Source organism: Macrotis lagotis, chromosome 1 (genome assembly GCF_037893015.1).
Source record: "Macrotis lagotis isolate mMagLag1 chromosome 1, bilby.v1.9.chrom.fasta, whole genome shotgun sequence".
In the NCBI taxonomy this organism is placed as follows: Eukaryota; Metazoa; Chordata; class Mammalia; order Peramelemorphia; family Peramelidae; genus Macrotis; species Macrotis lagotis.
In genome coordinates, this window is record NC_133658.1 from 412135171 (window position 1) to 412156955 (window position 21785).

General features: G+C 37.6%; 1 protein-coding gene across 3 annotated transcripts in view; it reads right to left on the minus strand.

The window, feature by feature from the left end:
• The window catches only part of CYSTM1 (cysteine rich transmembrane module containing 1), a 101223-nt gene that overhangs the window by 40480 nt on the left and 38958 nt on the right, over positions 1 to 21785 (minus strand). For all 3 annotated transcript variants that reach the window (XM_074212851.1, XM_074212850.1, XM_074212849.1), the window contains exon 2: positions 4015 to 4256. In XM_074212851.1, the coding sequence (XP_074068952.1) occupies positions 4015 to 4237 (223 nt within the window). In that variant the 5' untranslated portion in view covers positions 4238 to 4256. The remainder of the gene's footprint in view (positions 1 to 4014; positions 4257 to 21785) is intronic.

Here is a 21785-nt window from a genome sequence, read left to right on the forward strand (position 1 = left end):
ATGAAAAAGGGGACTTCCAAACTTTCCTACTGAAACAACCAGAGCTGAACAGAAGTTTGATCTCCAAGTACAGGACTCTGGTGAACCATAGAGAGGATGGATAAGATGAACTAATTATGAGGAACTTAATAATGTTGAACTGTGTATATTCCTGTATGGGAAGAAGATACTGATAACTGATATAAGCCTTCTCATTTATAAGAGCTGTTAGAAGGAGTATATTTAGACAAGGCACAAGAAGGAGCAGAATATAATGGTATAATATGGCATAAAGATGGATGGAGTCAATGGGTGATAAAGAAAGGTACTAGTAGGAAGGGAAAGGAGAAGGAGATAAGATATTCTACATAAAAGAGTCAAGAAAAAGTTTTTACAATGAAATGGAATGGGGAAAGGTGAGGGGGAATGAGTGAGCCTGAATTCATTCTCACCATGAATGGCTCACTGAAGAAATAACATACACACTCAGTAGGGTATAGAAATATATCTTTCCCTAGAGAAAAATGAGAGGAAAGAGATGGAAAAAGGGGGACGGGGGAAAGGAGGGGGGGGGAATAGGTGATAGAAGAGAGGGAATATTGTGGGAGACAGTACTCAGATACTACACACTTCTGGCCAGGGACAGGGTGAAAGGAAAGAGAGATAGAAAACATGAGAGTGGAGAAGATTAGAGTGGAAGAAAATACAGCTAGCAATAGAGACTGTGAGAAAAGGTATTGAAGCAGCTTCTCTGGTGAAAAAGAGCTCAAAAAATACTTTGAAAAATAAGTAAGGGATGTGAAGAAAAAATGAGAGTGATACAGACAAATCATGAAAACAAATCAGCAGCTTGGTGAAACAATCACAAAAAAAATTACAAACAAAAACAAAAAAAATTACACTGAAGAAAACAACATGTTAAAATTGCCCTGAGACCCTAGAAACAGAGGGAAAAATAGAAATTGAGGGAATCCACCAATCACCTCCTGAAAGAGATCCCAGGGGCAGCTAGGTGGCACAGTAGATAGAGCACTGGCCCTGGAGTCAGGAGTATCTGAGTTCAAATCTGGCCTCAGACACTTAATAATTATTTAGCTGTGTGACCTTGGGCAAGTCACTTAACCCCATTGCCTTGCACCCCCCCCCCCAAGAGATCTCAAAAGAAAAACTCTCAGGAATATTATAGCCAAATTCTAAAACCGATAAAGAAGGCAACTCACCCCAGAGACAGAGAGACAGTCGTTGGAATCTGAACACAAACTGAAGTATGTTTTCCCCCCACTTCATTTCTCTTGAGGTTTCTTTTTTTTTTTTTGGGGGGGGGGTTATGTTTAACTCTAAAAAGAAAAAACCCACTGAAATCCTGGGAGGATTTCACAATCCATTTTCACATTAAGTCCAGAATATCCTTCAGGAAATATAGAAAAAGGACTTCACTGTATATTTCCAGAAAGTATGAAAGGAAGATTTTTCTTTCTAACATTGGTGTATGAATGTTAAATAATTTTATTGTGCACCAAAAAATGAAAAATATAGTAATAATAATGCAAAGAAACACCCAAAGGAAGTAGTAACTAATCTTAGTACAAAATGATAAGAAAACAAACCTATTTTTTTTAAAGTTTTTTTTTGCAAGGCAATGAGGTTAAGTGGCTTGCTCAAGGCCACATAGCTAGGTAATTATTAAGTGTCTGAGGCTGCATTTCAACTCAGGTACTCCTGACTCCAGGGCTAGTGCTCTATCCACTGCACCACCTAGCTGCCCCAACAAACCTATTCTTGACAAAAAAGCAGGGGAACAATAGGTACAGAATGGTACATGCACTCTTAGAAATAATCACTAAAATTGTTGGTTTTGCTAAACTATTTTTCTTGGTCACCAAAGAAGGGCTCAGTACTAGGGTAGGTAGAAAGGGTATATCTAGAAAAGACTGATGTAAAAAGAAAAGGTACCCATAAAATTTTTTTTATCAAATAAACCTTAGAAATTTAGGAGTTTTTGTCCAAAATACAAATAATGTGGTCAAAGTAACGAAAGCCAAATCTATATGCATCTTCTAAAAATATTGCCTGAAGAGATAACAGAATACATTTTTTTAACAGCAGAAAGGTTGGAGACCACTAGAACAGAGTATTGTGTACTGTGTCAAGCAAGGTTTCAATGTTGCTTAATTGTTTTTCTTTGTCAGCTGTGTTCCTCTGCCTCTTTTCCTTGTTTTCTTATGTCTCTGAACTAAGAAGATTAGTTATTACAGTTATTTCTACTTCTTTTGACTGTTTCTTTGTATTATTTTTACGATATTTTACATTTTTTAGTGCACAATAACATTCCTCAACATTTTTATGCAACTGTTGGAAAGATAAATTCTGTTCAATTTGGAGATGAGTTCGAAAAATGACCAACATAAAGACAAAAAGGTATAAATAAAACATTTTCAAAAAATGAAGCAAGTTGTACTAAACTACAAAATCACTAAATTTCAAAATGAATGGCTAAGAGAAATGCTAGATAGTTTGAATTCAAATATGACAAATATGCAAAGCATCATAAAATAACTCAGCCAATCCTGCATATAAAATTACAGCATTACTAGACTGGAAATTAACAGAATCATCGCGAGCATCAGGAACAAAGGATCTGACGAGGATCACGTTGAGAAGGTGCCATGTGCTACCAGAGTGAGAGTTTGAATAAACCTTATGAGTGTCCCAAATGCTAGGATAGCCTTGTGTTAAACAGAAGACTTGTCAGCTTATAAGACTTAATTTTAGAAATTCTTCCTTCAGAGCCAAAGACCTGAATTCTGTGTTTGTTGCTCCTCAAACAGCACTTGGTGACACATTTCTTGCACTATTCTGTGCACTTGTAATATAAACTGTTACAAGAGAAAGCCAAGAAAATAGAGGCAAGCTCTTGTCAAGATTTCTCTTCAAAATATATTTAATGACTGTGTTTTATTTTACTTAAGACGTTTCTCATTCATAAGATTTAACAGTTACTATCTTTCCCTTTTGTAGTATTTTCCTATGATTTTGGACTGGGGTCCAAGATAGGGAAAAGGGTTTCAGTATGTGACATCTACCTTGGCTGAATCCCTAAATCTTGCAATGCCAGCGTCCAAAGTAACCTCCATAATAAAAATAAACCTTCAATATTCTAGCTCAGCAAAGGGTTAAGATATACACAAAGTGGTTTAGCATAGCAGAGTGTCTACTGACTTGATTTCTGACAGGGTCAGCCTAAATCATTATGAGTGATTTAGCCTAAGTCATTTTGAAAAACAAAAAACTGGGTGTTTACAAAGGGCACTTGACATCAGAAGGTAAATAAAAGCAACAAATTCTTACCGAGATTCTGAGGAAGATAAGACCAAGATGCTTTCAGTTCAAAAACTGTTATGATTTTATCATATACTTGGCACAGAGAAAAGACAGGTGATTATTAAAGAACCAGATTCTTTATTATAGTGTGATTTTTTTTAAGACCAGTTGAACCATGAAATAGCAAAGGCCCAGAAAATTAAGGGCCTGGATTGAAGGGGCCCCAACCCTAAACGACCTACTGAAAATGCAGGTAAAAATCTAAGTATAGCTTAGAAAACTAATTTAAACCTAGTTTAAAAGTTACTAGATACTTCTGTAAAGAAATGACTATATGAAGATGAGTTGGAATTTAAAGATAAATTGGCTCCAACAATCTGAGCCTGAAAAACAAGATTTTCTGCTACTGTAAGAATAAATACCAGTAGCCTGAAACCTTCAAATTACTTCCCCCACGAGTGACTCTTAGAAAACATGCCAAACAAGATTTCTGTCCCAAAGGAGAACAACACAAAGGACAGAGGCTCAGAATATCAAAAGGATATCTACCCCATTGCTGAAGAAAATTTCCTCATTAGTTAGGAATAACAATCATTAAAGCTTAAGAATGAACTCTATTACAAAGACCAGATGAACTGCCTTTTTTTTTTGGCCAAGAAAAACATAGAAATATTTCCTACCATGACATAGGACTGCACGTAATGTTTACAGTACCTGTGGTTTTGGGAGCTTCTGGAGGAGGTCCACCCTGCCAGCCATATTGTGGATAGCCTTGGTATGGATACCCTGCATTAGGGGGTGGATATGGCCCTGCAGGGCCAGCAGGATAAGGCCCAGGAGGAGGATAGGCTTGAGGACCACCTGGTTGCTGTAGATATGGTGGATATGGGGCAGATGGACCTGGGTCCGAGTAGGGTGGAGGATTTCCGTAATTCATGTGGGAATGAAAACCTTTCCTAAAAGACAAATAAAAAATAATTAATTTTGCTTCTATTTAAGTCATTTAAAAACCTCCAATCAAATTATACAACTGTCTAATAATCAATAAATATTTATTAAGGCCTATCATGTCTCAGGCACTATGCTAAGTAGAATGCTTAATATAAAGGTAACTTGTTTAAAAAGAAGTTCTCTGAAAATTCCTTGTGTGTAATGAAATAAAACTTAAGTAACATCAATAACACAACTAAACAGAATCAACCACAGAATAAGAATGTCTCATTTGTATCTAACTTGATCTCATTGCAAACAGGTCTCTAGAAACTATCACCACAATTCCGAAATTCTCTGAGACAGATGGTTTTTATGAAGATACTGGACAGAACCAGGTAATCTCAGCCACAGGGTCTAAGAAAGCCAAAAGTCACCACCACTATGCTATGTTGTGAAGGTCCACAGTGACTGCGCTATTTTTAACCACCTCTTGTCACAATGAACTGTTTGCTTCTCTTTGCTGCTAAGCATCTCCATGGAAAAAGATATCTGCAGGGATTCTCTAGATATGACTGGAGTTCTTAGCTTACCTGTAGCTTGCTTTTTGTTTTTAGCTTTCATTAGCTCAGGCCTTATTTCCCCATCCTCTCCAACCCCTAGTGATCTTTCTCATTTTCTGAACCCATACCATGTATTGTGTGGACAACTCAGTTGCACTCCACTCACGTATTTTGTCACATTCCCTATCACCATCTTTTATTGTTGTCCATGTCTGGTATTTCTCTGTAAGCATACAAGGTCGTGTATCATTTTTTTTGTAGTCACTTCTTAGCACTTATTCCCCAAGAGCCTACCACAGTACCAAGGAAAGACACATCATGTACTCAAATACATGTTGTGAGCCAAGAAGGGAACACAAACAAAAAACAGAAAAGGCCTGTTTTTGGCCAAGAAAATCAGAGTAATTTTCATATCTAAATGAAAATAAAGTTCAAACTAATGAATATTCCCGATGACTCTTGGACATTTCTTTTTTTTTCTTAGACATTTGTTTTGAGCCTTTTTCATTTTACAGGGCTGTTCTTTCATTTCAGAATGCTTTGTGCTTTTACCAGGGACTTGAGGGCCAAAGGGATTGATTAGCCTACTTGGGAAACAAGTCTGAGAGTCCATGCTCTTCTGCAGTTTCTATCATCAAGTGGCTTTAGAGGAAAAGATATTTTCCCTTTCTATGCTCCCAGGTTTAATATAAACTATGTGCATTGCAAAGAAGCTAGGTAGGGAGAGAACTCACATGACAACTAAAACCTTCAAAAGAACTCAGGAATGCATTAAAGACAGAGATGAGTGCCAAAAGAGGTGAACTCTTAGATCTAGGTAAACTCTTCTTTCTCTCTGCAAAGTTCAGGAAGTTAAGCAACTAATGACCTACCTTCACAAAGCCACTTGGTTAGTGAGAAGAACTAGGCAAAGCCTATGTAAGCTGATTTTCTGTGGCAAATAAGTAGCATAGTCAAGAAGCAAGAGCACTGGATCTGGTAGTCAGTGACCTGGGCGTTCCAATTCTAGTTCTGCTTCTTACTAATTGTGTGATCTTGGGGAAGTCACTTAAATGCACTTCAAGAGATGACAATGAACAAGATTTCCCTCATAAAACTCCAAGAAGTGATAACTAAGGCCTCCCTGGTCTAGAGAAAGGGATCCACTACTATTTCAATCAATCCACCAGTACACTATGGCTGAGCACTCCTGCCACTCCTGCTAGGGTTTGGAGACACTGACAAAGGTGAAACTGTGCCTGTTCTTTAGTAATCTTCTATTCTCAGGTGTTTTCTCCTGGGAGTCGACATAACTTGTTCACTTTCTTTTTCTGAGAATGTATGTATGAGTTAAGGTCTCTATTTCTTTTTCAGTTATTCTGGATTTTTACATGATTATAAATACTCATCCATGTCATTTAAATTATTAGGTTTATTTGGCATCTATTTAGGTAAATTATAACTTCCTTTATTTCCTCTTTGCCTGTAGCAAATTCTCTTTTTTTCTCATTTTGGCAATTTGATTTTTCTCCTTTTTGATAAAATTAGCTAAATCTATTTTGTTTTTGTTAATGTGATCTTAATTTTATTTCAATTCAATTTGTTTTCAATTTTGTTTCCCATCTTCTTGATCCTGAGAATATCTACTTCTGTGTTTACTTAGGAAGGAGGGGCTTAAAATTTTACTCCTTTACTAGGTTTTAAAAATCATATGTCATCACTAAAAACAAACTAGATGATTTTAATTACATTAAATTAAAAAGCTGGGGTGGCTAGGTGGCATAGTGGATAAAGCACTGGTCTTGGAGTCAGGAGTACCTGAGTTCAAATCCGGTCTCAGACACTTAATAATTACCTAGCTGTGTGGCCTTGGGCAAGTCACTTAACCCTGTTTGCCTTGCAAAAACCTAAAATAAATAAATAAATTAAAAATAAATTAAAAAGCTTTTGCACAGACAAAACCACTGTGACCAAGATCAAAAGAAATGTAAACTGGGAAACAATCTTTTACAACTTGTGTTTCTGACAAAGGACTCATTTCTAAAATATTATAGAGAACTAAGTCAAATTAAAAAACAAAAAGCCATTCCCCAATTGACAAATGGTCAAAGGATATGCGTCAAAGCAATCCATAGTCATATGAAAAGTTGCTCTAAATCATTACTTATTAGAGAAATGCAAATTAAAGCTTCTCTGAGGTATCACCTCACACCTCTCAGACTGGCCAATATGATCAGAAAGGACAATGATCAATGTTGGAAGGGATGTGGGAAATCTGGGACACTAATATATCAATTTGGAACTATGCCCGAAGGGCAACAAAAATGTGCATACCCTTTGATCCAGCAATACCACTAATGGGTCTATACCCTGAAGAGATGATGAAAAAGGGTAAAAATCACGTGTACAAAAATATTCAACAGGACAGCTAGGTAGTGCAGTGGATAGAGCACTGGCCCTGGAGTCAGGAGTACCTGGGTTCAAATCCGGTCTCAGACACTTAATAATTACCTAGCTGTGTGGCCTTGGGCAAGCCACTTAACCCCATTGCCTTGCAAAAAAAAATCTTAAAAAAAAAAGAAAGAAACCAGTAGGGATGGGAATTCAGGGAAGCCTGGAAGGATCTGCATGAACTGATGCTGACCAAAATGAGCAGAACCAGAAAACCACTGCACCCTAAGAGCAACATGGGGGTGATGATCAACCTTGACTGACTTGCTCATTCCTTCAGTGCAACAATCAGGGACAATTCTGGACTATCTGCAATGGAGAATACTATCTGTATCCAAAGAATTGTGGAATTTGAACAAAGACCAAAGATTATTACCTTCAATTTAGAAAAAAAAAGTTATCTTATTATGTAATTTTGCTATCTCTTATAATTTTTCTTCCTTAAGGATATGATTTCTCTCTCATCACATTCAACTGGGATAAATGTATACCATGGAAACAATGTAAAGACTAACAGACTGCCTTCTGTGGGGGGGGGGGGGGGGAGCGGGGAGGGAAGCAAGAACGGCAGAAAATTATAAAACTCAAAATAAACAAAATCTTTCTTAAAAAAAGATATTAGTCTCCATTCAAGTTTGAATTCTTTCTTTTCATACCTTTTATTTGTTATAATTTTTGTTGTGATGTGGTATAAAATATAAATTTATTATTTATTTTTCTGCATTTATTTATAGAATTTTTGTGCCCTGGTAATTTTTCTAATGGTATCATGCACAGTTAATTTATGTATAGAAATATGTATTTTTAAAGTTCCTATTTACTAATTACTAATAATTTAATTATTCTAAAATTCTATCCAGTAATTTAAACTTCTTGTTTTCTAAGATTTCTCTATATCAGAGGGGTACATTAAGGCCCCCAACTACGATTTTTCTATTTCTCTCTGATATTTAATTAGTAATAGTTTCTTTATTATCTCTCTTAACTACATGTATTTTTCACTTCTTTTTTTGAATTCACCTGTAAGCACAATAAATTCTGCTCAATTCCCCATTTTAAATATGTGGTAATCTTATTTCAGTTCTGTTTCGTGTATACAACGTATTGTTTGATTCTGCTATTCTCTTTTGCTTTATATTTGAGTTCATTCTACTCATATTCACTGTTATGATTATTGTCATATCCTCTATCATATCATTTTGTTTTCCCCTCTTTGTCCCCAACTCTTTCCTTAAAAAAAAGAAGTTAGCAGTGAAGGAAATGGAATAGTATTAATAATAGTCCATCCATAACTGAAGTGATCTAGCCTGACTCCTCTGCCCTCTTCTCTTCACCTGGTCCAGGATCCTGACACTGCTTCTTCCACATCTTTTTCCCTTTGATCACCTTTATGATTCAATCTCTGAAATTAAGTCTGTTTTGCTTACTACTATTCCCTCTCTAAAATTTATCCTCACTTAATCCTCCTCCTCTTGTCCCTGCCCTATTTCTTTGTGGAATTTCATATATTTCTACACCAAACTCTTTGTGTTTGTACATTCAGCTCTCTGGAACTTATATTTTCATGAGGGAAATACCTTAAACACATATAAATATATAAAAATAAATATAAAATGAATTCATGATAGTATGAGGAAAACACCTTGAAGGAGACTGGATCAAGATAGGATTCAAGTAGAAGGTAGATGGTACTTGAGAAATGATTCTTAATAGAAACCAGGGATTCTAAAAGTGAAAAGGTAATAAATTACAGGAATTAAAGTTGACAGGTGCATAGGCATTTAGATGGGAGACAGTATTCTCTCATTTATACCAGATTTAATCAGAGGGGCTGATTTCCGATCCAATCTCTGCCTCTTATTACCTATTACCTTGAATAAGTCAATTTATCTTTCCGGATCTCAGTTTCTTCATTTGAGTAAAATGAGGGCCTAAGATACCTAAATCCCAATATCCCTGAAATATTCCTTCTGGATCCTGACTTTTAAACGTGCCTTTTCTCCTTTACTCAGAAGGCCGAGCCAGCTTCAAAGCACAGCTATTACCCCAGCTGGGTCAGATGGGGGTTTCTGACCCAATCTCAGGGCCTCTCCCTGCACCCACTTTCTACCTGAGCTCAGCTCACACTCTCAGGGTCGCCCCTTCAGTTGAGACCCTGACCTTGACCACTGTGGGGGCCTGCTAACTGGTCTCCTGCCTCCATCTTCTCCTTAGCCTTCAGTCTAATTCTAACCACATCACTCTCCCACACAACCACCTCTGGGGCCTCCTCCAGATGCCTTTGTTAGGCAGGCAGGGTGTAAGCTCTTGTGTAGCCTGGCCCCCCCCACAAAGTGGCCACAGCAGCCCCTGCTCCCACGTGACCCTCCCTCTTCTCCCTGAGCTGGACTGGCCTCTGGGACTGCTTCTCAGCAGGCCATGCTCCCTTCAAGATTCAGCTGAAGCTCCACCCTCCACGTGCAGCCTGTTCTGATCTCCCCAGATGTTCGTGCCACCCCTTCCCAAAATTACCTTTAATTTGTATTATAGATATGTACATGTGGTTGCCCAGGATAAAATATAATCTACTTGAAGGAAAGATTTGTGTTTAGATTGTGGAATAAGTAGTACTGAACCTGGAGGCAAGAAGACCGGAGTTCAAATGGGACCTACCTGTGTGACCTTGGACATGTCATTTAACTCCTGTCTGCCTGTTTTCCAATCTGTAAAATGGTAACAAAAACCAGCAACCATCTTCTCTGGGTTGTTGTGAGGATCAAATGAGATAATATCTGTTAAGTACTTTGTGAAAAAGTACTATGTAAATAGATGTTAATCAACTTTAATATTTATGTACCTAGTACAGTGCCCTGGCATACTGGTGTTTCATAACTGGTCATTCTATTATTACAAATCAAAAAATTAAAACACTCTGTAACCATTATGTTCTATACAAAAAAAAAACACCCAACAAGGTCTGTGGTGATCACCTAATTACTTGAAAGCCTCAATTTGACTCTAATCAAATCAATAACATCCTGTAATAACCACATTCCTCACTCCAACAAAGACCAGGCCCACACTATTCTGATGGCATTTTTTCAGCAATAAAAAGAGAACAGAATAAAAAGAATTTACCATCCTCTAAACCTTAGTCTTATGAGTTATTCCATTTTTTTTCCTTCTCAAATTTGGCAATTAAGAGACCATCTCTCTAGAGACACTATAACGAACATACCCCTAAGTTTCTGTGTCTCTATTTCCTCTTTCCCAGTTACTGGAATCTTCCCTATATGTGGTTGCCTTTTTTTTTTTAACCAAGACCAGCCCCTTTCCCTGAACCTTTGTCCCACTTCCTCCTACTTTCTTTCACAGATTACCTACAATATCAACCCCACCCCAATTGCCAATTAGGTCTCCAGTCTCACAATACCACAAGCTATGATCTTCTCTCTCTTTCACTGTTGTCAAAAAAGCTGTGGTCAGTTGTTGCTATTTCCTCTCTTCCTCAACTGGTAGCATGACTCCCAACTTCATCACTCCATTTAAGCTGCTCTCTCTAAAGCTACTGTTGATCTTCTGTAAAAACTGACTGCCCTTTCCTCCATGCTCATCCTACTGCACCTCTTAGTCTTATTTGAAATTCTGCATCAACCTCTGTTGTTGGATCCTCTACTGTCCTGACAATCCAGATTTTCTCCACCATGCCTCTTCACTCTGTAAGTCCTCCTGGACCCTGACTGGTTGGTTCTTCCCAAAACCTCCGTTTTAAGGACCCTATCTATGCCACCTTCCACTTCAGCTTCTTATTATGGGTTGTTTTCTCCCATCAAAGGGAAGATCCTTGGGCAGGGACTTGTATAGTAAGCATGTTATGTTGACTTGCCTCCACTCTGGGTTTCTGACTACTACTTGTTCTCTCTCAGTTCTCCTTTTGTCTGGCTAGCTAATTCCTTCTCAATCTTCTTTGCTGGAGCACTATTCATATCTTGCCTTGTCGATGTATACCAAAGTCTTATCCTAGATAATCTTTTCTCTTTATAAACCAGGCTTTTCCTTCTTCCCTCCTCTGACCTAGATTAACTTTTCCTAAAAAGAGGTGAAGCTGTCCCTGGGACCTGATTGGCCCAAGTTACCTGGTCACCAAAAGGGGAAGTTGGGTTTCTTCCAATTTGGTGGATTTCTGAAGACCACTGGAGTCACTACATACTTCACCATATCCTGCCTAGATATTCAGACCAGTTTTATTTCTGTATGAAGGGAATAGAGAAACTAAGAACCTCTGCATTTTGCTGCTTATTTTTACTGTCTTGGGGCAAAGTTAACTTCCTTTCATTAACTGTTCAATGACTCGTGAGTGCTTTATTTCAACACCAAGCCTGAATTAAGAAAATTGTGGGGAAGCTAGGTGGTGCAGTGGATAGAGCACCACCCCGGTGTCAGGAGGACCTGAGCTCAAATCCAGCCTCAGGCACTTAATGATTGCCTAGCTGTGTGGCTTTGGGTAAGCCACTTAACACCATTGCCTTGAAAAAAAAAAAGAGTTGCCTCTGATTCCAATCATATAAAAAAAAAAGCTGTAACAATTTTCCATTCAAGTTTCATAGACCCTCTTGAAATCTATCCCCAAATTCCAGGTTAAGAACTCTTATTCTATATTCTCTTTCTTAATGATCATTACTCTCCTAAACTCCAGCCCAGCATTGCCAACTGCCTTTTGATCCAAACATCCTCACTATCTCCCTATCACCCCTATCCTTCTTGGTTAAACTTGAGAAAACTACCTATTCTAGATGATAAATGCTTCCTTTACTCACATGCTTCAACACTCTGTGATCTGGCTTCCGACCTCAATTAACCAACTTGCTTGCGAAGTGACCTTTCTTTGCTCTTCTTCCTTCTTGCCCTCTTGGCTGAATTTGGTACTGGTGACCGCTTACCTAATATTTGTGACACTGCTCTTTCCTATTTCTAATTGTACAACATTCCTTCTGTCTTTGTCAATTCTTCACTCAGATCCATCCATTTCCCTCAGAGGTCCTCTAAATCTCTCTACAGGACCCTCTTCTCTTCTCCCTTTATTGATGAACTTATCCATGGATTCAATTATAATATCTATGCAGATTATTCTCAGATCCATTTCTGCAACACCAACCTCTCTCTTGAGCTCTAGCTTTCAATCACCAACTGTCTTTTGTACAACTAGAATTGGATGACCCAAAGGCATTACTAAAGCTGAGTTCATTCTCTTTTCCCTTTTATTGTTGAAGTGCCACCATCTTCCCAATCACCAAGGCTCACAACCTTAATTTACACTTTTACTCTTTAAGCTCATTCTAGACAGTCAATCTGTTGTCAAGTCATGCTTCTATTTTCCTGATCTCGGATTTGTCTTTCCTTATCTACACTCACACTGTGAGGCCCTCTCCCAAAGACAGTCCTCAAGCCTGGACCATAGCAATTGCCTTCTAAGGTTGGTCTTCATATCCAAATTGGACACTTTCCTCCCCCCACTCCAGTCCATCATTTACTAAACTGCTGCAATGATTTGAATTGTAGGCTCTACCGTGTCATCTCCCTGACTCAAAAAATTCCAGCAGCTCCCTATTACTTTCAGGATCAAATATAAATTGCTCTATCTAGTATTTAAGGCCCTCCACAACCTACCTTCTCCTACCTTATCTCCCCCCACCCCCCCACATATAATCTAGCTATACCAGTACCTACTGCTATTCAAACAGGACACTCCACAACTCCCATCCTTTTCTCAACTTTTCTCTAGTTGTTCTTCATTCTTCACCTCTGCCTCTTGGTTTTCCAGTATTCCTTCAAGATTCAACTAAAATCCCACCTTCTGCAGAGAGCCTGCCCTGCTCTCCTCTCTACCACCCGTGGCTTCCCTCTGAGATCACCCTCCATTTAATACTCTATGAATATCTCCTATATATCCAGTTATTTACATACCATTTCCTCCATTAGACTGGAAACTCCTTGAGGGCAGAGACAGATTTTTTTTCCCCTTGTCTCTTCGTATATCCAGCACTTTCTACAGTTACCAATTAATAAATATTTCAACTGACTACTGGATATTTTCCTCTGGATGTCCTATAGGTATCTCAAACATAACATAACTAAAACCTCCTATCTTTCTATTGTAATCCATCCCTCTTCAACTTTATCAACTATTTTTTTTTTAGGTTTTTTGCAAGGCAAATGGGGTTAAGTGGCTTGCCCAAGGCCACACAGCTAGATAATTATTAAGTGTCTGAGGTGGGATTTGAACTCAGGTCCTCCTGACTCCAGGGTGGATGCTCTATCCACTGTGCCACCTAGCCGCCTCTATCAACTACTTTTATAGAGGGGACCATTATCCTTCTACATCACCTACATTTCCTTCCTTCACACAAAGTTCAAAACCTGACTCTTCACTTTCCCTTACCTCCCAAATCTGAATAGTTGTCAAGCCAGCCTCCACAACATCTCAAATTCAACTCCTTCATTCTCTTTGCAGTATCACAATCCTAGCTTAAGACCTTGTCACTACTCATCTGTCCAAATGAAACTGCCTCCTAATTGGCCTCCCAGGTGCTGGTCTCTCCCTTTTCCCATCCATACTCTATGTAGTTGCCAAAGTAATATTACCCAAATAAAGGTCTGACCCTGTCAGGAAGCTTCAATGGCCATACCTGTGTCAAAGGATGAAACACACACTGCTACTGCTCTGTGTAGCATTTATAGCTCTTAGCCACATTTGTGGGTTCTTTTAGATGATTTCCCTTTGCATCCTCTTGAGCTGAGCCAAACTGGCCTCCTTTGCTTGTTCTCACATAAGACACCTCTACCTCTTGGCCTTACAAAGGCTGTCCTTCATGACTGGCTCTCTTCCTCTTGGAAGACTTGGCTTCTTTCAAGTTTCTTGATCCCCCACAAATGCCACACACCCTCTACCAACAATGACTTTGTATGTTTTTCCATTTACTTTAACAGTGGTTTCCCTCCATAGAATGTAAACTCTTTGAAGGCAGGGGCTATTTTAATTTTCTTTTTCTCTTCAACATCTCAAAACTTTGCTCAGCACATAGATGTTTAAGAAATGTTTGCTGATTGAAAAAAAAAATTAAATGATATACCTGAAACCAACACATGGATAGGCTAAGATCAAAATCCAATTTCTTTGGATTCCAAACTGAGGTGTCAATTCACTACACTATATTGTGTCTGTACCAAGTAAAGAACTCCACCCCCAGCTTACAGAATAAAAGCTCTTGATTTAAAAAAAGTCCTGAGGCTTTCAGATCCAAAACAATTTACAGATGAGGAAAAGAGGGCCAAGGAACTTAAGTGACTTGCCTATATTCACAAGGTCAGTGTCAGAGGCAGGATTTGAACCCAGGTTCTCTGACTTCAGAGTTGATGTTCTTCCAATTGTACCACATTGTCAACCTATTCAAGAATATGAAGGGTCTGTCCTGTGTTACTGCTGGGTAAAACTGAAGAAAAAATAAGTAGTTTCACTGAGGGTACAAAATTTGAATACTTCCAAAATGAAGTGTCTTTACATGGAACCTAATAAACTATAGATAACAATAGGATAAGATAGTAATAGGATCTTAGTCTAATGAATCATAGATTTAGAACTGAAAAGGATGTCAGAATTTTAAAGGACTTGTGATAGAAAATGCCAACCACATCCAGAAGGAAATATGGAAGCTGAATGAACCCAAAGCATACTATTTTCAATTTTTAAAATTTGTTTAATGCTTTTTATTTTCCCCCTTTTTTTCTGATTCTTCCTTCACAACCTGACTAATATGGAAATATGTTTAACATAGTTATGCATGTAAAGCATATATCAGATTACCCACTGTCATGGGAAGAAAAATAAATGCTGAAAACTTTCTTTGCATATAATTAAAAAAAAAAAGAAAAGAAAAGGCTGTCAGGTCACAGAAGCTGTAGTAAGTAGCAGAGTAGAGCAGAATTTAAACCCAGGTCATTCTGATTCTAAACCCAGTATTGTCTTGACTATACAAAACTACCTCCAATAAAAACAACTTAGAAATAAATCACCCCCAAGCAGGTATAACGGGAAGCACATATAAATTTGCTGAATGTTGCAAGTAAACTCTTATTCTAAATTACTCAATAACCAATATAATAGACTTCAAATTTTAAATCTAATACTGAATTTATAATATCATTCTTTGTTATTAAATTTAGGTTCAGTTAAATTTGTACCTTTTTACAGATTAAATAAGTAGAAACCGGGTATTAACAGATATTATCTATTCTGAGTAGAACCTCATAAGACCAGACCTTAGTGTAATTCAAATCATTCAGTAGCAAGTCAATGAAATGACTGCATATGAATATTCCTACTATTTTTATATCATTCTGCCACATATGAAGTCATGGGTTAACTTCATTAAGCTGTGGCATGAGAACAGCAAAAAAGCACTTCTTGGACAGCCAATTATGATAATTCCTGGTGACCTCACAGTTGAGCTACTCAAACTTCAGAAAGAGTATTAATTATATATAAAAGGATCTATTAAAAAGTATTCAGAAATCAATGGAGTCCTGTTCTAATCATTTAATTAGACAAGGAAACATTCAATGGTTCTTCTGGAAATGAAATCAGACACAATGAAGAAAAAGCTCACGCACCAAAATTTCCCAAATCATGAGTCATCTTGGCCCAAGATTCCTTCCTGGTTGCCAGCCTCCTTTTGCAGTTACCTGGCCATGTCTCAAGTGTCACAAGATTCTCTTTAGTGGCGACAAGCCAACATGGTCCCCTCCCCTTTTCACACATTATTCTTGTTTTATGCTGGTAACTGCTGAGGCCACCAGGATGACTTACATGGGTACAAAAAGAAAGAAAAGAACTTTAGACAATGAGAAATAATAAAAGACTTTACCTTAGAAGCACCATGGTCAAAGGCTGATTCCTGTCTTAGTTTTTCTTACTTTTAAAAATTAATTTCTGGGGCTTCTAGGTGGCACCCAAGCGTCAGGAGGACCTGAGTTCAAATCCAGCCTCAGACACTTAATAACTGCCTGGCTGTATGACCTTGAACAAATCACTTAACCCCATTGCCATAAACAAACAAACAAACAAATAAATAAATAAATGGAATTTTGGGAGAAAGTTAATTTGGGGGCATCTAGGTGGTGCAGTGGATAAAGTACTGGCCCTGGAGTCAGGAGTACCTGAGTTCAAATGCGGCCTCAGACACTTAATAATTACCTAGCTGTGTGGCCTTGGGAAAGCCACTTAATCCCATTTGCCTTGCAAAAACATTAAAAAAAAAAGTTAATTTGCAAGGATGAAAATGTGTCTTCCTAAAGAGGCCCAGAACAATGCTAGCACATAACAGGCTCTCAATAAATACTTGATAGGCTAACAGTTGAGAGAGATTCATATTTTGTGAGGGCTCAAAATCACACTTTTATATTGAGATTTCAAGTACCATAGCTTTAGAGCTACAAGGCACCTAAAATTTATCTTCTAGTGTATTTTCACAAAAAGATCTTTGTCTGCCCTCTAAAACTAAAATAAGTTACATTGACACAGCAAGAAAATTCAAAAGTCAATTAATCAAATCCAAAATGAATGCCCAAGTCTGCTAGGCATTTTAAGGAATTCAGTAAAGAAAATGACAGAATTAAAAGGACTCAAGATCAAAAGGAGACACCAGAGAAAATAAACAGCACTAAGAATGATGTCACTGATCAACAAAACCCCCGGCAATCTCAAAGGAACATTCTGTGGATCCCTAAGGATTTTCCTTTCACATTCAATAAACAATTTTTTCAAGGTTAACATAGCATTCAAAATGAAAAATTTCAAATTCACAATTAAAGTGTGAATATTTTAATTTTTCACTTTCTTGATATAGAGCTCAAAAATTATACAGGTGAAGTTTTTTCATTTATTCACATAATGCTCTGCTAAAATTATTAATCAAGGTAGCATCAAGTTTCATTTTAAATGTGCTGCACTTGTATAACAAAGATGTTTCTCTGAATTATTTTTGTAGTCATAGGGATGACATATTGAGGGAGCCTTTAATTATCTTTCCCTCAATCCTCCCAGTGACAAACATCATGCCTAGGGAGCAAGTAGGATCATGATTTGTGGCTCCCTCCCCAGTTCCTAGAAAAACAATCCTAAGTGTTTTCCTTATATAATTATTAATTGGTTAATAGCATAATCTACATGTATGATATTCAACATTTTAACATCAATCACCACCTAATAGCTACAAAATACTGCAGAGGACTGAAGTATCAATTTTTGTTTTGTACACAATCAGGGAGAGGAGCAAAGCCATTGCTAAAAGCAAATTACCCAAAATTAGTCAAACTAATTCAATAAATAGGAGAAAATGTAACTTTAACTCCCCTCCCAATATAAAATAGCAACAAGTTCACAGGACCACAACAGGGTTGATCTTATACTAGATAGTAACTGAGGTCTTTTTTTTTTTTTGGATTTTTTTCAAGGCAATGGGGTTAAGTGGCTTGCCCAAGGCCACACAGCTAGGTAATTACTAAGTATCTGAGGTCAGATTTGAAACCAGGTACTCCTGACTCCAAGGCCGGTGCTCTATTCACTGTGCCACCTAGCTGCCCCATTTGAGGTCTTTTTTGAAACTTCTCTTCATCACTCAAAACTCTCCATTTCCCCTGTAGTGAACAGGACTTACATTCCATCACAGTAGTGATTTATTTCTTGTTCATTATGGCTCACTGAAAGGATTCTTTTAAAATTCAAAAATCCTTGTGAAAGATAGATACATGAAAACACCTTAGATTGAATTACCACTAGACAAATTCACTTTCTAGAAATGCAATAATTCCCCTTCATGAAACATATTTTGCAATTATACTTCCAGTATACATGATATTGTAATTGAATTCTCAATTCTTCAAAGTGAGTCATATCCTCTTGGCTACCTAGTAATCTTTACATACAGAAAGCAGCACATCTGAAATAAGGACTGATGCTAAATCACCTAACAACTTTAATAGGGCACTATAAGAATAAATTAGCTAAGACTTAGCTTATAAAATCTTTGAACTGTTCATTAAGGAATCAAACAAGTGGCATAGGAAAATGAGAAATGATTGAACTACTGAAATGTTTCACTTATTAGGCAAAAAATCAATGTCCAAAGTTGACCAGTAAAAAAATCAATAAAAATTAAAATGGATTAGAGCAATGAGCCTTCCATCACAACAGATACCACTCTCATAATGTGAAGCAAGAGTGATAATGTAAACCAAAAGATACAATAAACCGAAAGAGTGGATAAGGCTTTTGCTTTGAAATTTATGTAAAAAATACTTCTGAATTCAAATGAAACTGTTTAGAGAGTCAGGAAAACTGGATGCAATTATCTAACCAAGCCAAGACATAATCAACCATATTATATGTTAGGAAAATGCTACTTTAATGACTACAGTACAGTTTAGGCCTCAGTGTTTGTTTTTCCCAAGCAAAATTTGGCACAATTCCCTGCAGGATCTACAGTTCATTATATCAAAATGGATGAAGCTCTTCTTTCTAAACATCACCATAGAAAAGAGGACCCTAAGAGGGTTTCTTAAGAGCCTCTGACCAGGCTAAGGACAGGACATTTGTCAACAAAAGACATTCTTAGAAATGCTGCAATACACTGTCTGATAAGGTTAATGCATGGTTGGTTGGTTTGCTCAACTGAGAGACAGACAGACTGTGTGTGTGTGTGTATGTGTGTGTGTGATGTTCAAAAAGGCTTAAGAGACATAGTTTAATCATTTTATTAACAACTCTGGCAGGTTCTTAATAAAAGGTTGGTCATTTGGCTGTCTTTTGTTAGACCAAAGAACTCCAAATGGCAGTGAAGCCACAATTTATAAGCTATTCATAGAGAATGTTTTCACTGGTTAACACAATGGGAGGTGGGCCATCTCAGTGTACATGACTTGGGTTACTCAAATCTTGGTCCAAGAGACCTCAATATTCATGTCCTCAGTCTTCATAACAGGGAGCATCAACACTTTTCAGACCTGTCTGAGCGAACACAAGGAATACAGATAATAGCCTAAACTCAGAATTTCTTTTACTATCTGATTGGTCTTGGCCTGAGTAAATCTCTTAAGAGAGATTTCCCACGAGTCAGTAGAAAAAAAAGAAAAAATCCTGATCCAAATACAATAGTTTCTAAATATAACAGAGAAATATTCATTTCTCACACGAGGGATTATCTAGAAATGACTTGAGATATAAAAACAAAAAAGTTATTAGAAAAAATAATAAAATCTTTAGCATTCCTAGGAAAACAAAACAAGAAATGATCTCATTTTCTAACACACTATTTTTTGGTTGGTCAATATTTCAAAAGGAAGTTTAAGACTGATAATCAGTATCAGGAACCATGGACATGGTATATTTCTTTTCTGTCAAGAAGTGAATATAAGGGGCAGCTAGGTGGCACAGTGGATAGAGTACTGGCCTTGGAGTCAGGAGTACCTGAGTTCAAATCCGACCTCAGACACTAAATAATTACCTAGCCATGTGGCCTTGGGCAAGCCACCCTATTGCCTTAGAAAAGCTAAAAAAAAAGAAAAGTGAATATATTTTATCTTCCGTTTTTGGACCTGTGCTTTATCATTATATTGATTATACTTCTAAAGTCTTTCAAAGTTGCTTTTCTTTATAATTTTATTATCATTGGTATAGATTGTTCTCCAAACACTTTATTTTTTCATTTTATTTTTCATATTGGAGAAAACTACCCAGGGTCACACAGCTTAGTATTTGAGGCCAGATTTGGACTCAGGTCCTCTTGACAAGTAAGCTAGCCATTGCCCTATCTAGGTGCCCTCATTCTGTGTCAGTTCACAAAGGTATTCGGTCTCTTCTAAAATTGTTCATTTCATCATTTTTAATGGCATAATAATATTCCAGGGAAGTCATAGACCACTTAGCCTTCTTTTAATAAGACAATCTCTTTGATTCCAATTTTTGGCTCCTATAAAGAGTTGCCATATATATTTTTCTACATATATAGCCTTTTCCTCTTTCTTTAGGCTCAGTGTAACTAGGTCAAAGGGTATGCAAAGCTGGTTAACTTTCTGCTTTCTAGAATGGACTAATGCATAGCTTCACCAAAAACGATACACCTGTTCATCATGTTAGACAATTTAATTTCGTTATTTTTATTTTTTATGTACTTAAGTGTATCCTTACCTCTTCCAAGAATGTTAGTAAACTAGAAACCTAACTATAAAAAATTAGTTTCCCTCAGCAGTCTCCAGCTGCTGTTTTGCTAGGTCCACAGACATTGCAAAATACTAAGAAGTAATACTGATATACCACTTTGGAGTCCGCAGTGTCACATATTTTTCTCACTTGATCTTGGTTGCAGTGGTTGTTGCCAGGAAAGCTACTGAAATGAGAAGGCAGAATCCTGCTTCTTATCAAAAAAAAGAGGGCAAAGAAAATGCTACAGGGATCTGTAGAGAACATACAAGTAACAGATAAATGTACCCAAATTCCAATTTGATCTCCCTCAAAAATAAGGAGAAATGGTTGGAGAAGTACCCTTCTATTTCCCCTGCCATCATAAGGGAGAGGGAAGCTCCAAAGTCTCAAGAGAAAAGGTTGAAGCTGAGCTGGATCAGATTTAGAGTGGAAGTGTGGTGGGTAAAGGGAGGGCAGGCCTGAGCACCCAGGGCTCTCAGTGCAGAGGGCGAGGTTGAACCCCTAGGAAGGAAGCAACTTCCTGCTCCCCTGGGAATGACAACAGGGCCCCAGAGGTGCCACCTGGGAAAAGCTGCCTGCTAACAGCCGGTAAAAGGAGAGGAATGACTGATGAGAGCAGCGGATCTCTGCTGGGGGTCCAGAGGCCACTCTCAGTTAAGATGACCAAACAGAGGCCTCAGATTTGTATTTAATATATGAAGGATGTCTGAAGACTTGTTAGCTGATGATTTATGTGGCAATAATGATGCCATGAAGAATGACTTAGGAAGTATTCTTAGGGACAGTGGAGTTCTGGCCAACAACTTCAGAACTGATAGGGTAGGGATCACTAAAGCTGATGAAAGGTTGTGGCTCCAGAAGAGCAAGGATTAAAGTATAAAGATGGCTAGGAAATCTGAAAATGGTAGTTTTGTTTCTGGACCATGGTCTTAAATAGTACAGCAATAAACTCTTGTGGTGATGCAGTATATCAAAGGATGATTCAAAGGACAGATAATCTGTCTACAATCTTGTGAATCTGATCCAGAAGATAAACTATAAAAGAAAGTGAAAATTGTTCCCAAATATCAAACAAGCCAAATATGAGAGAAACTGTAAGACATGAAAAAGAGCAGTGGAATAAAGAGATCAGGAGACACTATCCTATGTTCTCAGATGTCTAAATCCCATTTACATGTATCAAGTATGGATGATGCTCCAATCATTCCACACACTGGAATAAGTGCATGGAAGAGTAGTCAGAAGATAATACTCTATAGAGTACGCAAACAATAAAAAGCAGTAATAAAGTAAAGAAGGATAACATATGAAAAAGTGATTATGGGGGG